This window comes from Naegleria gruberi (assembly GCF_000004985.1).
Source record: "Naegleria gruberi genomic scaffold NAEGRscaffold_51, whole genome shotgun sequence".
Classification (NCBI taxonomy): Eukaryota; Heterolobosea; class Eutetramitea; order Acrasida; family Naegleriidae; genus Naegleria; species Naegleria gruberi.
Window position 1 is genome coordinate 118,991 of NW_003163276.1, and position 15,070 is coordinate 134,060.

The 15,070-nt window shown below is 33.8% G+C and overlaps 6 protein-coding genes across 6 annotated transcripts; 4 read left to right on the top strand and 2 right to left on the bottom strand.

Annotated features, from left to right (window-relative positions):
- Positions 1-10: 10 nt before the first annotated feature.
- NAEGRDRAFT_52009 (uncharacterized protein) lies at positions 11-1,472 on the top strand (the record flags this gene model as incomplete). Its single annotated transcript, XM_002672686.1, has 2 exons — positions 11-597; positions 671-1,472. The coding sequence occupies 2 exons, from the start codon at positions 11-13 to the stop codon at positions 1,470-1,472; spliced, it is 1,389 nt and encodes a 462-aa protein (XP_002672732.1).
- A 148-nt stretch (positions 1,473-1,620) lies between these two features.
- Positions 1,621-2,253, bottom strand: NAEGRDRAFT_72115 (ARF/SAR family small GTPase; the record flags this gene model as incomplete). The annotated part of the gene is made up of 3 exons (XM_002672761.1): positions 1,621-1,949; positions 2,022-2,156; positions 2,196-2,253. 3 exons carry the CDS (start codon positions 2,251-2,253, stop codon positions 1,621-1,623), a joined length of 522 nt encoding a protein of 173 aa, XP_002672807.1.
- A 2,251-nt stretch (positions 2,254-4,504) lies between these two features.
- Positions 4,505-6,328, top strand: NAEGRDRAFT_52010 (uncharacterized protein; the record flags this gene model as incomplete). Its single annotated transcript, XM_002672687.1, has 1 exon — positions 4,505-6,328. One exon carries the CDS (start codon positions 4,505-4,507, stop codon positions 6,326-6,328), a length of 1,824 nt encoding a protein of 607 aa, XP_002672733.1.
- A 707-nt stretch (positions 6,329-7,035) lies between these two features.
- On the top strand, positions 7,036-9,060 carry NAEGRDRAFT_72117 (uncharacterized protein; the record flags this gene model as incomplete). The annotated part of the gene is made up of 1 exon (XM_002672688.1): positions 7,036-9,060. The coding sequence occupies one exon, from the start codon at positions 7,036-7,038 to the stop codon at positions 9,058-9,060; it is 2,025 nt and encodes a 674-aa protein (XP_002672734.1).
- Positions 9,061-9,143: 83 nt separating this feature from the next.
- Positions 9,144-10,714, bottom strand: NAEGRDRAFT_81120 (GA1981-PA-like protein; the record flags this gene model as incomplete). The annotated part of the gene is made up of 2 exons (XM_002672762.1): positions 9,144-9,316; positions 9,356-10,714. The coding sequence occupies 2 exons, from the start codon at positions 10,712-10,714 to the stop codon at positions 9,161-9,163; spliced, it is 1,515 nt and encodes a 504-aa protein (XP_002672808.1). The 3' UTR covers positions 9,144-9,160.
- Positions 10,715-11,078: 364 nt separating this feature from the next.
- Positions 11,079-14,454, top strand: NAEGRDRAFT_52013 (uncharacterized protein; the record flags this gene model as incomplete). The annotated part of the gene is made up of 3 exons (XM_002672689.1): positions 11,079-12,682; positions 13,179-13,699; positions 14,081-14,454. The coding sequence occupies 3 exons, from the start codon at positions 11,079-11,081 to the stop codon at positions 14,452-14,454; spliced, it is 2,499 nt and encodes an 832-aa protein (XP_002672735.1).
- Positions 14,455-15,070: the final 616 nt, after the last annotated feature.

A 15,070-nucleotide genomic window follows, 5' to 3' on the forward strand; every position in this document is an offset into this window, starting at 1 on the left:
ATTAAAAAAAATGCAGCAACATCACAATCAACCTTTCCCGTCCAATTCATCATCATCATCATCACTACCACATCACCATCATCATCAAAATAATAATATTCACCAAATAGTTAATCATCAACATTACATGGAAAATCCGCTTTCCCGAATAAATTTCCGAGCAGAAAAACAATTTCTCGAAAGGCGGGAATTTTATGGCAAGTGTAGGAACGTGGAAGAGTTTGAAAAGTTGGAGAAGATATTTGAGAATGTGTACAAGGCAAGGGATTTGAAGAGTAATGAGATTGTGGCGTTGAAGAGATTAGATTTTAGTTCGAGATATGAGGAGGGAATTTCGTTGGCTTATTTGAGAGAAATTTCATATTTGCAACAATTTTGTCAAGAATTGAAACATGGAAATATTTTGGGATTGAGGGAGATGGTGGTTGGAAGTAAATTGGATAGTGTATTTATTGTGATGGATTTTATAGAGAATGATTTGACGACTGTGATTGATAAATCAAAGAGATTTGCATTGCTTGAATCGGAAATTAAGTGTATAATGTTACAAATTTTAGAGGGTGTGAATTATTTACATGAAAATTTGATTATTCATAGGTAAATATTCGATTTTGAATGATTCAAAACCTTTGAGTAGAGATTTAAAACCCTCTAACATTTTATATGATAGAGGAATTATTAAGATTATTGATTTTGGATTGGCAAGGAGTGACACAAAGTTTTTGGATGGAGATCTCGCCTATGGAAGTAGTCATCAAAAGGACTCTATCATTGAAATGTTCAAGAAAAAGACGCCAAATCTCATAACCCTCTGGTATAGACCTTTAGAACTCTTGTTGGGGACATTGGACTATGACAAGTCGATTGATATGTGGAGTGTTGGATGTATTTTTGCTGAAATACTATTGAGGAGGCCATTATTTGGAGCTGATACTGAAATTCAAGCATTTGATATGATATTCAAACTGTTAGGAGCACCAAGTGAATCATGGCTCAAGTCAGGGAATTTCCCTTCTGCCTCCAAATACCTTTCCCCTAATTTACTGAAAAAGTATGAAAATGTGAATGCCCGTGAAAATATTAGAAGAACATTCTCTCAAGCTAATGTAGATCCGAAATGTATTGACCTCATTGAAAAGCTTCTCGTTATTGATCCAAAGAAACGACTCACATGTAAGGAAGCACTCAATCATGACTATTTCAAGACTTATCCACTTGCATGCTCACCCAAACAATTACCCTCCTTTATTGAGAGAGATTTTGTGCAATATAAACGATCATCACACAATCATCGTCATTTATACGATGATGACAATTATGAGAGAGATGGTTATCAGCATCAGCAGCACCACCATCAGCACAATAATTATTCCACACATAACGATCAGCACAACGAATATCAGCAACACAACAAACGAGGAAGAAATGATTACAATTCCGAAAGAAATGATCAGTGGAAGAAACGAAAGTAACAATATTCGCCAATCCATCCAATAATGAGCTCATTCAAGAAATCAAAAAACCAATATTACAAAATTCAATTAAATATTAATATATAATAGTTTAAATAAAAGTAAACACAAAAATTGTGATTATTTTCCAATAACAATCACACACATATTAGAGATTCTTTGAAAGCCAATCCAGACCTTCCTTCAATCCATCACCACTCACAGCACTACACAATTGCAAATTCCACACTTGTTTAATTTCCTTCAATCCCAAAAACGATTCCAATTTTTCTCTGGACTTGTTTGCTTCATCCAGATCTTGTTTGTTGGCAAATATCAGAATTTTAGCTTTGGCCAACAAGGGATCATTAATTACGGAAAATAATTCTTCTTTACATTCTTCCATTCTGTCACTATCCGCAGAATCTACAACAAAGACAAGAGCTTGTGATTTGGAAAAGTAATGTTTCCAAAGTGTTCTCACTTGTTTTTGTCCACCTAGTGAAATTAAAGTGACATTTTTGAAATTATTGAATCAAAATTAAAATCATCATTAGATGTAGTACATACCTAAATCCCACATACACAATTTAGTTCCGTTGTAATCCAACTCTTCTACATTGAAACCAATAGTTGGAATCGTCTGTATTGTTTGATTAATTTGAAGTTTATAGAGAATGCTTGTTTTACCAGCGCCATCAAGACCTAAAAATTTAATGGGATGATGACAGAGATACTACATACCTAGAAGAAGTATTCTTGGTGGCGAGAGAGCGAATAATGGTTTTATAAAATTGCCCATGTTTGACAGTTGGCAGGTAGAGGTTGAATGATGGTAATACTCCTTTTGGCGTTTTTTTTGTTGTTTTTTGCGCTTATTCCGGTTTGTTTTCCACTACGATATTTGTTGAACACAAGCATCAAAATAACAAATTCAATATTCTTAACTTTAAATATCTATTCGAATCTAATGAATCTTATTATCTGAAACTGTAGAACATATCGAACTGTCCTTTGTTACAAATGAATTGTCTGGTGGAACATAGGTAGAGTCTCGGTTATCTTTAAAGGAATCATCTTTTCCAATGAAAGGTTCTTCATTTTCTGCAGAATGTTCATTTAGGATAATCTTCTTACTCTTCTCCAATGTTGAAAAGATCTTTCTCACAACGTTGCAATTGTAGCACTCTTTAACGTGTTCCTTGTCAAACATGGTTGACATGGTATTGAGAAATGCACAAAATGCAAAAAGTGGCGAGATGAAATCAAAATAGTATACAATGCTGAATTCTAATGAACTAGTTCCTTTTAACGTAAGAATATAACTTGCTGTACTCAACAAAAGGGGAATTGCAAGTGTCAAGGTAAGAAGAACGAATCTTTTAAAATACTATACTCATTGTAATGAATTAGAAGCCATTGCTACTTACTGTTGTTTTGAAAAAGTTGACATTTGTTACAGTTCTCAATGCTTTCACCAATCTTATTGAAAGAATGATAAAGAGTGTTGAGGTAACCACAAGTGGGACATACCACGCCACAATGACACTGATAATACCGTTCGGTATTAAACTCTCGCCGATCATTATGAATAAACTTGTTGTAATTACTGATAAAAAACAACAAGCGTAAATAACACCAGCCCCAAAGGTTAAAATCTTGAAAATCTTACTGTTTGCCTGTTCCTTTGTTGTTAAGAACATGTAAATTCTGTCAAAAACCAAAAACGCTGGCAACATTGCATAGTAAATAGAGAATAGAGCTATGGCTGAGAATATCGTTCCCATTCCATACAGTATCAGATTATCAGAGAATGGAGGAGATATTGAATAGCATGTGACCAGAATCTCTCCAATTGTTGAAGTTATCAAGAGGAATAGAGTTGACAACTCAACAGATCTAAACTTTCTTCTTTTAACAATATGAACAAAATAAGGAATCACAACAAGGAAGAAACTCAGCACAACTGTTGGAATGCCAAACAAGAAAACGACAACTATTCTCGAAACGACTGGTGAATTTGAAAATTCTACAAAACAATCACTCGAAAAGGCATTGAGAGAAGAACAATAGCAAATAAATGGAGTCAATAAACTGAGATATCTGTCATTGGCAAAATAAATGGGTATTCCTTTCGAAAATCCTCCACAAAGAAAGGTCGAAGGATATTCCACCATTGTTGAATTGTCCAGACTCATCTTCCAATCAATAATTTTCAAGTGATGTTGCAGATAGTTCTTGGCACTCGAACAATACTGACAATAATTAATTGCCATATAATCGGAAGTGTTTCTTCTCTGATACAACTCAAGACAATCCAAATCCTTGAATAATGAACATAAATCCTCTCTTTCCCTACTAGCAACCACAGGAGAATATTGAAATTTGTTGCTGCTTGCATCTCCAAAGTATATCGATCGGATCGTTAAGGGAATCATTACTTTCTCACAACCAAAAGCGAAGGGTAATTCAGGAAACTTGTCCATGAATTCAGAATTCCATTCCACTTTTTCAAATACATACTCTCTTCCCGGTTTAATAAAGAAGGAACAATTCTTCCACTCCCCATCGACATAATCATTCTTATTAAATTGTATATTATTTCTTTCCGTACTTAGTCCATTCACCATTAAGGCACTACTCATCAAACAAAACCACATCATTGTTATTATCATCATCATCATGTACATTAATAAATTATTCTTCCTTCCATTTCCCTTACACTTTCTATAAGCACATCGCCCGAGTGCTCTAGAAAAAAACGCACAAAAACTCGCAGCTGTTTTCATCCTCCTGTTTTTTTAATTGATTAAATATCTAAACACAATACGTAAGGAAAAAGAAAGCCGCTTTCAAGTGTATTAATAGCTTTGCCTTATCTGTTTGAAGATCTTCAATTATGATAATAAGGAAAGCGTAGCAGGCACTATTAAGGATATTGTCCAATATTATAAATATAAAATCGCCTATATTATAAATAATGGACGTATACAACAACCTTCCATTACAAAACCAAATAACTTTCATTCAAGCAAATATAATACATTTAAAAAATGGCGTTCCTTCTTGGTCGTATGAAGATGAACTTTGGGAGACTCACTTCATCATCTTCATCACCCACAAATGTATCCACAACGATAGCAGCAAATTCAGCCGCCGATTTTCAGTCAAATGCAAATTCAATATCATCACCATCTTTATCATCGTCGTCATCATTGTTTTTTCCATCGGGTGATGAATTAATAATTGTGAATATTTTAGAGTTTTTAAATTCGGGTGTGGTGGATATTATTGCGTGTGCTAATGTTTGTTCGGATTGGAGGAGAGTGTGTGAGTCTGCTTTGGTTGATTTGCAATTTTCTAATCATGTGTATAGTAGAAAGATATTAGGAAAGGTTTATAGAGAAATTGAGAATCCAGACAAGTATCGTTTCTTTGATTATTTCTCATCGATAAAGATTACATTGCCAAATAGTGAAGTATCTCAGAATATTATACAGAGATTGCTGAAAACAAAAAAGTGTGAAAAATTGGGATTGAGGAATTTCAAAGTCAAGTTTAGTGAAATTTATAAGAAAAATATCGTTGCTGCGAGGATAAAGTTTATAGAGCTGAGCAAGTGTGAAGTGGATTCATTGGAATATTTCGATAAAATATTTCCCAACTTGAAGAGTTTCAAATTTAGTGGAACAATACAAAAGTCATCTATTGAGAGCTTTGTAAAAACAACATTTACTAATTTGGAGTCTATTAATTTGGAAATTCAGACAGAGGAACAATTTACCTGTTTGGTTTGTCCAAAAAATCCGTGTGTAAATATGAAAGAATTTCAGCTCTACTCCAAATTGCAAAACTGTGGTGATTATCAAGTCAAGTTCAATAGAGAATTCTTCCCAAATATGAAATCTCTATTCTTTTCCATGCATTCAGCTTACAATGAAAAGGTATTACAAAATTGTGATTTGGAAGTTGACTCTTTACGGATAAGGGCAAGAGTTTCATCTGTGGCTCTCTCAAAGTTGACCAGTCTCGTCCATTTGGAAGTCAAGACACTTTCAAGTTTGGATAATTTACGACTACCAAATTTAAAAACCCTCACACTAGATAGTAATTATGATTCGAAATCTCACACAGTCAAGCTTCCATACATGCACTTGCCAAACCTTGAGAGCTTGACCATTTCGGATAGAAAAGGCATTGTGGAACTTTCTAACTTGATTCAGTTTACAAAATTGAAAACTCTCGATATTGATTGCGATTCACTGAAAGAGGTTAAAACCGTTCGAGAATTAAAAACATTGGAAGATATTTCAATTGGTTGTCATTTCAAAGAAGGAGGCATTGAACATTTGGCAGATTTGAAAATTACCAAGTTGAGAATATTTTCAGGTCAAGTAGAAAACGAGAATATGTATGTCATTTCCCAATTGGAGCATTTGAAACACTTGGAAATTACAATTGAAACTATTGGACAATTGGTGCTCCTTTCAGAAGGAAAACTTTCAAATCTAACCTATATCAAATTCTACAAGACGAAGAAGCGTCTGGATTTATATGGAGCATTGGCTCAAGCTAACTGTAAAAACCTTGTACAAATCAAATTCCAGAGTTTGGATATTCGCTCGGCAAGTGAATTATTACTCAATAATCCATTTCCAAAGTTGAGAATTTTAAAATTAAGGAAATCATTTGACTTGAAAACAGCAAAGCACTTGGATTTGTTGAAAGTACTTTTAACTACTGATAGCTCTGAATCTCCACTACAGGAAATTCACATAAAATGCAAAGGAGACTATACTAACAATAAGGAAATTCAACAAATGATTGAAAAATCATCAAGAATCTTATACATTCAACCAAGAAATAGCAAGAAATGATTTTTTCTCAATGAATAGCATTGTCAACAACCTCAATGAGAAACTCGTCCACCTGGGAAATAATGAATCATGAGACAATTCGCACAAGGTGCTTCTTTTTTCCAACCACCTTTTGCGTATCCTAAACTTTGCCGAGAGTTTCTTTTTGGATGAAGCTTTCTGTCGTACATATTACTTTCTGGTGATACTGACTTTATAATATTGAAATGTACGACACCTTCTCCTTCTAGAATCTAATTGCAGGTCTCCAACATTATAGACGACACCTCACAACATTATCAACTCTAAAAACCTGGCCATTATTTTGAATTTTCAACGAAATTATAATGAAGAAAATCTTACAACTGTTTTCTCATTAAGGATTCAATCCCTTCAAATCCAACAACAATAATTTCGGTATTACAAGAGTGAAGAATCATCTGTTACTCACTACCAAAAAACCAACTTCTCAATTTGAAACAAATTGGAAATGGAAAATTTTCGTAAATGGATGGAGCATTTATAGTTAAGAAGTTTGAAACAACACAATTTGACCGTTGTTCCCTTCTTGTTGAAAAGTTATCAGAAAAAAAGAACGAATCACAAACTCATTTAGACGATTAAAAATGTTGAATGTTAATTACTGTTGGTTGAATCATCAACAGAGGACAATTATGAAGAATCATGTGAGGAAGATTATTTTAAATGACAAATCGAAAAGATTGAACATGTTGGCAATGTTTGTTTGGTTTTGCTTGGTGCTGTGTTTGGTGTTAATAGCTTTTAGAGTGGCATTACTTCAATTCGATCAGTCATTCTTTAATAATAATATTCAATTTCACACAACTCCATTGATACATTCATCTTCAATTAGATCATCAGCAAAAACATTGATAAGGAGGAATTTGGAAGGTAGCAATTCACAGAAGAGATTACCACTTTCATCTTCATTGGAAATTCGACCTCAGCTTGATAAGTCAACGTTGGATTTCTCAAAGAAATCATCAATAGCAACACTTGATGATTTGGAAAAGTTTGTCAATTCGCCACTGCAGGTGAATCCTCGTCAAGTGGAGAGAGCATTTGCTGCCTTTCTGTCAGTTTCGTCTAATGACAGAAAAGCTTTCGATTACATGATTGGAGTTTTATCTCTTTTTCAGAGTATCAAGATGAATACACAAGACATTCAACAAAATCCATTCATTCTCGTCCTAGTTCCACCAAGAATGAATGTTGAAAAGTCATCAGTCGAAAAGACACTATACTTTATGGAACAAATTGTAAATAATTTAAGTGAACAAGATCGACAATATTTTCACTTTTTCATTGCTAGATATATTGACAATCCAACGAATGGCAAGCACTCAGCTTCAAATTCAGTAGAGAGGAGATACATGGACACGTTCAATAAGATTCACATGTGGAGATTGGATGAATTTGGTTACAAAAAGGTTATCTATTTGGATGCGGATGTGGTGATTCTGAGACCAGAGATTGATCATTTGTTTAAATGTGGACACTTTTGTGCTGTTAGTGATTTGTGTGTACCAGATTATTTCAATGGTGGATTGATGGTTTTGAAACCTGATACGAAAGTTTTTCTTGACATGAAGGAGAAAATGGGATTGAAAGAATATCAGAGTTATGATGGTGGAGAACAGGGTTTTATTAACAAGTACTTTAATTTTCAGAAGGATAGCAAGTTTTGGCCTTTGGAAAAGCTTGCAAGAGAATCTGAATTGGCCAATCCTGTGGGTGGTTCAATTGACTTGCAAGAAAGTGTCAAGGATGATGTTTACAGACTTCCATTCAATTACAATGGTCAAGTTCCTTTGATTTTCATCTCAAAATTAGGTTGGAACAAAAAGTTTGGTGACAAATTCGTGGCTGTTCACATAACTCTTCCTCTGAAACCCTGGGAATTTATTTCCTTTCCAATATTTGATGTTTCTTATTATTGGTATGCTTACTTTAGATTTACAAATGTTTATAGAACCTTTCCATGGACCCTCTTCACTGTTAATATCATGCTGGTTTTGAGTGGTTTTGTAATTCTTGACAGAGTGTTGAATAGTAAGAGAAAGCTCACTTCAATATATGGCATGCAGTGGATGGTGTCATCTATTGAAGATAGAATTAACAAGTTGAGTGGAATGAATGATAGTAGAGAATCCATGTTTACAACAATGGTATTGAATTTCGTCCCAATATTTCTCATAATCCCAACAACTGTAATTCCTGTCATTATCTACATGACTCAGTTATTTGTACAACATTATGATCCACACATGATTTGGTTGAACTTGATTATTAGTGTTGGCGCTGGTGCTTTCATTGCATTGGGGTTGTTTTCATTGCTGGTTTCGTCTTGCACTCCCTCGAATATTTCCTTAATGAAATCACCTTCCACAATTGTTGATTATGAACAATTAGAGAATAGACTTGGAGTTTCCAATGGCACTGGATTGAATTATTGTTTTTGGATTATGATATTTGTGAGCTATATGTTTTTAGGATTCTTTTCACTCTTCTTGCTTCCATCATTCCTGTTTGGTTATATTTCCATCAACATTGCATGCACAATATTGTACAGTACCATCTTGTTGGCATTGGTGATATTTAAGGTTATTACTCCATTGGCTAACCAGGTAATTTTGCATTCTATCCGTGGAGGAGATTTGTCAGTCAAGAAGTCTTGTGAAATTGATGATAGGAATGAAAAGCAACTATTGGCTCAATCTTCCAGTGCATAAATTATGAATACAGTAGATAAAGTAGCACTGTTAGGTAATTAAATCCAACGATATTGAATCAAATTCTATAAGACGATAATTATGAAAATTGCAAAATTCTTTAATTTTGTAATAATCCTTCCAAAATGGCAATGTAATGAACAATAGAATCCAAATACACATTTTCATCCAAATATTCGTTGTGGTCATGAAGCAAAACCTTGGTATTTGGCATGTAACTGTATCCGATCATGTTGACACCGGCAGCTCTTGGGAACTAATAAAGAATTAATAAATATAATGCAAAATAACTTACTCTGGCATCAGTGGCAGCTGGGAAAATTCTCAATTCTGTCTTCATTCTTGAAGAGACAATATCTAAGAATTTCTTAACAGTTTCATCATTAAGATCAGCAACTGGATTGATCTTTGGTTGTTCAATAAACTTGATGGTACCATTAACAAAATCAGCCCATGAACGAAGCATAATTTCAATTTCCTTCAAGTCAATATGTGGTGGAATTCTCATATCAAACAAGGCAGTAGCTGTTCTTGGAATAACATTAGGACTAGAGAATTCTCCAGTTTCCTTGTTGGTATGTCCTGCTCTGAGACCTGTCAAATTGATAGTAATAACAGTACTACATTGTGTCTTTTCTCTTGGATTGTTGGTTTGCAATCTCATTTGAACTTGTTGTTGTTCTCTGAATGGGAAAACCTTTTCATTGAGCAATTTGTAAATCTTTTCAGTGGCTGTTTGAGGAATGAATTGAGAGCCGTGTCCAACATTACCTGTGGCAGTAATTTCAAACCAGTGAGCAACATTTTCACCATAATAAATTGGGATTATATCTTCATCCAATCCACTTGCCAAACCTTCATCAATACCAAAACTAACATTCAATTCCTTCCACAATTCGTTTTGAATCAAACATTCCCATCCATCATCACCTCCAATTTCTTCATCAGCAATAAAAACAACTTGAAGATTTCTCTCTGGTTTGAATCCAGATTCCACAAGAGCAACAAGAGCTTCCATGTAACCAGTTCCGATATTCTTCATATCTTGAGATCCTCTCGAGTAAACTCTTCTGCCCTTTCCTGTATTTTCATCAACCATTGTTGCATCAAATGGTGGATACTTCCATTGATCCTTATCAACAGGAACTACATCAGTATGACTATTAATCATGATACTTCCCTTCGAAGCATCTCTTCCTTTCCATGTAAATATAAAACTTGGTTTAGCAGGATTGCAATGGAAAATATAATACTTGAGAATGGAATTTTCTCCAGTCTTTAAATTAGCATTCACTTGCACTTCCTTGATCGGATCAGTACTATCATCAATATGGAAAACACTTCTTGTCCATTTCAACAGAAAATCAATAGCAGTGGCATAATCAGGCTTTGGATGTTGAGTAGGTAATCTCAAATAGTCTTGGAATCGTTTCATGATATCATCACGAAGGCTTTGATCCGAGTAGATTTTACTCTTGTATTGATCGGCTAAAGTTGTTGTTGTTGTTGTTGGAATGTGGATATCTACAATGGGATCTGCATTAATTTGTTGTTGTTGTTGATCCGATCCAAATACAACATTGATGAACAATACACAACACAATACAATTATTAAAATTGATGGTGATGAATTGTAAAAATTAAATCTTTTCATTTTTTGTGGTTATATTATTTTTATTGATATAAATATTACAATCAATTGGGAAATGGAATATTCGATCATGTTTGAATAAAGAGGTATTGTATTTTACATTAACATCGTAATAACCAAAAATTACTTAACCTGCTTGAAAGGATATGGATCTTTATTGGCAGGTCATTAGAATTCCAACAAAGTCTCAAATTGTAAAGCTTGTGGAAGAGATGATTTAAAGTAATTGAAATTTGTTTTGATGAAGACGGAATAACGAAATTTTTGCTTTAATGAACAAGAAATCAACAAGAAACGAAAAAGTTTGTCCTCTAGGTTGGGAATTCGGAAGTTTCGAATTAAAATAATGGAATTACCAACCGAAAAAATGTCTCAACCAGATCTATCAACATTACCACCAAGACCTCACCATATCAAGATTCTAGGACCACCCTGTGATTGCAAACCAGTGAAACTAACCGTACTAAAACAAGTGGAAGAAAGTACAACAAATTTTGGAGCTTTCTACTACAAGTGCGCAACATGTCGATACTTTAAATGGGCAACAGATTCTGGTAATTCCATTGATTATGGTGACTTGTGGGCTCCATGTTGTCTTCTTCATCCCAACCGAAAGTGTAAATTATTGCAAATTGCAAGAAACAGCATTAATAGAGGAAAATTATTTTGGATTTGTGGAGTTTTGGATACTCCTTGTACCCATTTTCAATTATTCGAAGGAAATATTGATGATTACAAAGAGTTTGTACCGAATTTTGATGAATCGTTATTGGAAAGTCAAGAACTAGAGAGTTCTCAATCAAGTCAAATTGTAATGTCTCAGGCAAATTCAAGAAACATGATCGTTAGTCAATTACCAGAGGAAATCATGGCAGAAATTTTGAAATACTTGGACATGATTCCTAATTGGGTGAAAATTATTGGAGTCTGTAAAGAATGGAAGAGAATGATTGATAATGTGATCGACCAGAAAGTGAATGATGGCTTAATTGAGCTTAATCTTGGTTTTTTACATTCAAAAAGTCCATTTTGGTATTTTTGTGAAATTTTCAAAAGATTTTACAAAGTAAGAAAGATTACAATTTGTAACTTTGAATTGTATAGCGAATTAATGAGATTATTGGAATGGGTTGGTGTCGAAACTCTGGTATTATATAATTGCACAACCAAAATGTCCTGTAATCAGAAAGATCAAGTTGATGACTCAGATAAGGTCTTAAATGAATGTTTTTCATTTAGGTCTAAATGCACTGAAATGTCATTCTTTCACATTCATGGAGAAACTCTATTATACAATTTCAATCATAATCATGTGGTACCTCATTTGAATGCTATTAATTCGGACATTTACTTTGAGTTTGTTAAAGAAATGGAAAGAAAAGTTGACATTACCCATAGAAGGCAGTTTCAAGAGTTGTCTCAGATTATTGCAATTAATTGCCCAGAGGATCTGAATTTTGTTTGGCTTAATGGTCCAGATGCTAGATCCTACCACAAACATGAGCAAGTAGACGCAAACTATGGAGATTTACTCGATTTACCTTTCGAACAAGAAGAATTGGAAAATATTGGAAAGTGTCATGTTAATGTGTATTCTCTGCCTACAGATATTGACGTTGGTTTTCTAAACCTATCTCTATTGGGACATCATAGAACACCAAAGATTTATGTGAAAAATGGAAAAAAGTACAGCTTTCCTACCGTTGTTGATAATCAAGTAATTTCACATCCAGAAATTCAAAAGCAATTCATTCTAAACTGTGGAATTTCCAAGTATTTCAATGTTAACATGCTTGAGATTGTCAACAAGGAACATTTCGATATTGCAGTAGAGAGTGGAATTGTACATTTTGAAAATGTTCACAAGCATGCATCCTTCAAAATATGTTTGGAAATATTGGCAAAGAATTTACTTGAAGATATACTTAAGGTTAATGGGAATGAAAGACTATTTTCCTTATGGAAAGGAACGTGTGTTTATAGACTTGTGTACTGGATATACACTTTGCATTCGAAAGGTTTAGTCAAACCAATTCCTTCTTCAATTATTCAAATAGCCAAATCTATTGATTCAGAATGGAAGCAACGAAAACTTCTCTACTCTCCTGTTTCAAAATTTTACGTAGATTATTCGAGAAATATTGGTGCTATTAGAGTTCCATTCTCATGGGAAGCTTTTGTTAATTATGGCGAATTGAGATATCTTTTTGATGAATCATCTGAAAATTCAAATACAGAAATGGTGGAAAAGAATGCAAATAGAAGAACTTCCAATCAATTCGATTCTCTTAACCAACCAAAGAAGAGGAAACTAGAATAAACCGTAGACAAGTATTGTAAAATTGATAAAATCTATTCGTTAATCCAATACTGACAAGTAAATCCAAACTTGGACAAATTGTTTGTATCATCATTACCATCCATCAAATGTCTTTACAGCTTCCAATTTGCCTTCCTTTTTCTACAGTTTTTTCCACACATTCAGTCAACCAGATCAGAACCGTTCATCTCACTCAAAAAAAATGAAACCATTCTTCGCCCTTCTCATTCTCCTCCTCATCCAACAACTTGTTTCCTGCCAATCCATCACCAAACAAACCTATTACACTGAAGTCAATTGTGTTGGTGATATTTACACGACCATGTTCCTCGATAGTGGTTCAGCTTGCACATCGAAAGGATCAACTACTTGTAATGTGATTACAATTTCTGGTCGTCAAGTTTACTTTACACAGGAATGTACCTCTGAAGTTCCACCTACACCAACCACTTTCACTGATGTCATTGCTTACACATACAAGAATGGTTCTTCTTGTAATGGGCAACTGAGATCTGCACAGGTCATTCCAATGGGAAAATGCATTATCGAATATGGTACCACTTATTATGCTTATTATGATGCAACTGGATTCAAGACTTATTATTATGATAATGCTTGCAAAAGCAAAATGTTCACCACATCATTGTTTTTGAATACTTGTTTGAATGGTAATGTAAAGTACTCTTCTTTGGGAGGAAGAAATGCAGCCTCTTTGGAAACAAGTGCATCTTTGGGTGTGATTGTGCTAAGTGTATTGTTTAGTTTGGTTTCTTTCTAGTTAGTTTAATAAAACTAAATATTTCCAAATATGAGCTCTTTGAAATTCATAAAAACAACAAAAAAAAATGTCTCAACAATCACAACAAGATTCATCATGGTTGGACTCTATGTTTATGGATCCTTTTTTAGGTGAGTATCAAAGGCTACCATTATTTACTGATTATCATCATCATTCCATAATTTTCGGAATTTGTTTAAATTTCTATGATCACAACTTGTATTCGGAATTCATGATTTGAAAAACAAAATATGATTGATATTATTTGTAGGCTGTGCATATGAACCTGAAACTTCAATTGAAAACAAACCACCTCCAAGAAAATTACCACCTCTCAATGAACCAAATCAAAAGCCTCATCTTTCCATCTCTCACACCAATGAAGTGGTGAATATTTACTTTGATTTTAATGATACTGAGTGGACTAAACATGATGTTCATATTGATATTGATGATTTACATCACATCTTGTCCATTTCAAATATTAACAAGGCTAAACCAAGCTTTCAACGAAAACTTCATCTTCCTAAATATTTGAATACTAAAGAATCAAAGGCTAAATTTGCTGATGGATTTGTTGTCATTACATTCAAGAAGACTATCAACTTGGAGCAGGCAACACCTAGAAAGGTTCCTTTGGAATAATTGTAAATCTTTCTTTTTGTAAATATTAAATTATAATTTATACAATAATTGTAACACAACATATTAGACTGACAAGAGTAATTGAGAGTAGCTCATTAACATGATAAAACAAGCAAAAAAAAATGTCTCTAAAAGAACTTTATCCTGACCTTCTGATAGATCAAGTTCTTCCCTTTCTCCCTGCGAGGTTCATACTAGATTATAAAATGGCTCCGATCTGGTTTAAAATTCTACCAGATGATTATCAACGCATCCTAACACAACGATCAAATGATTGGCTATTTACTAAAAGGTATGAAAAGCAGAAATCAAGTGTAGTGGATATTCTGTTGAAAATCATTATCAAATACAAGTCTGAATGCTATGGAAAATTTGAAAATATTGTCCCAACTGAATTTGGTTATCTTGTTGATAAATTGGAGGAAGGGAAGAGTAAGAATTACAAATCGATCAGGGAAGAACTAACATTCAGAGATGTGCAATTTATATTCGAGTTTGTGAGTCGATATAATTTCATATATTTGGGGTCCAAGTTTAATAGTATTATGAATAAGAGTACAGAACCTTTCGAGTTTAGCTGGGTTTATGCTCTTGATCCCTATTACCAAACTAATCA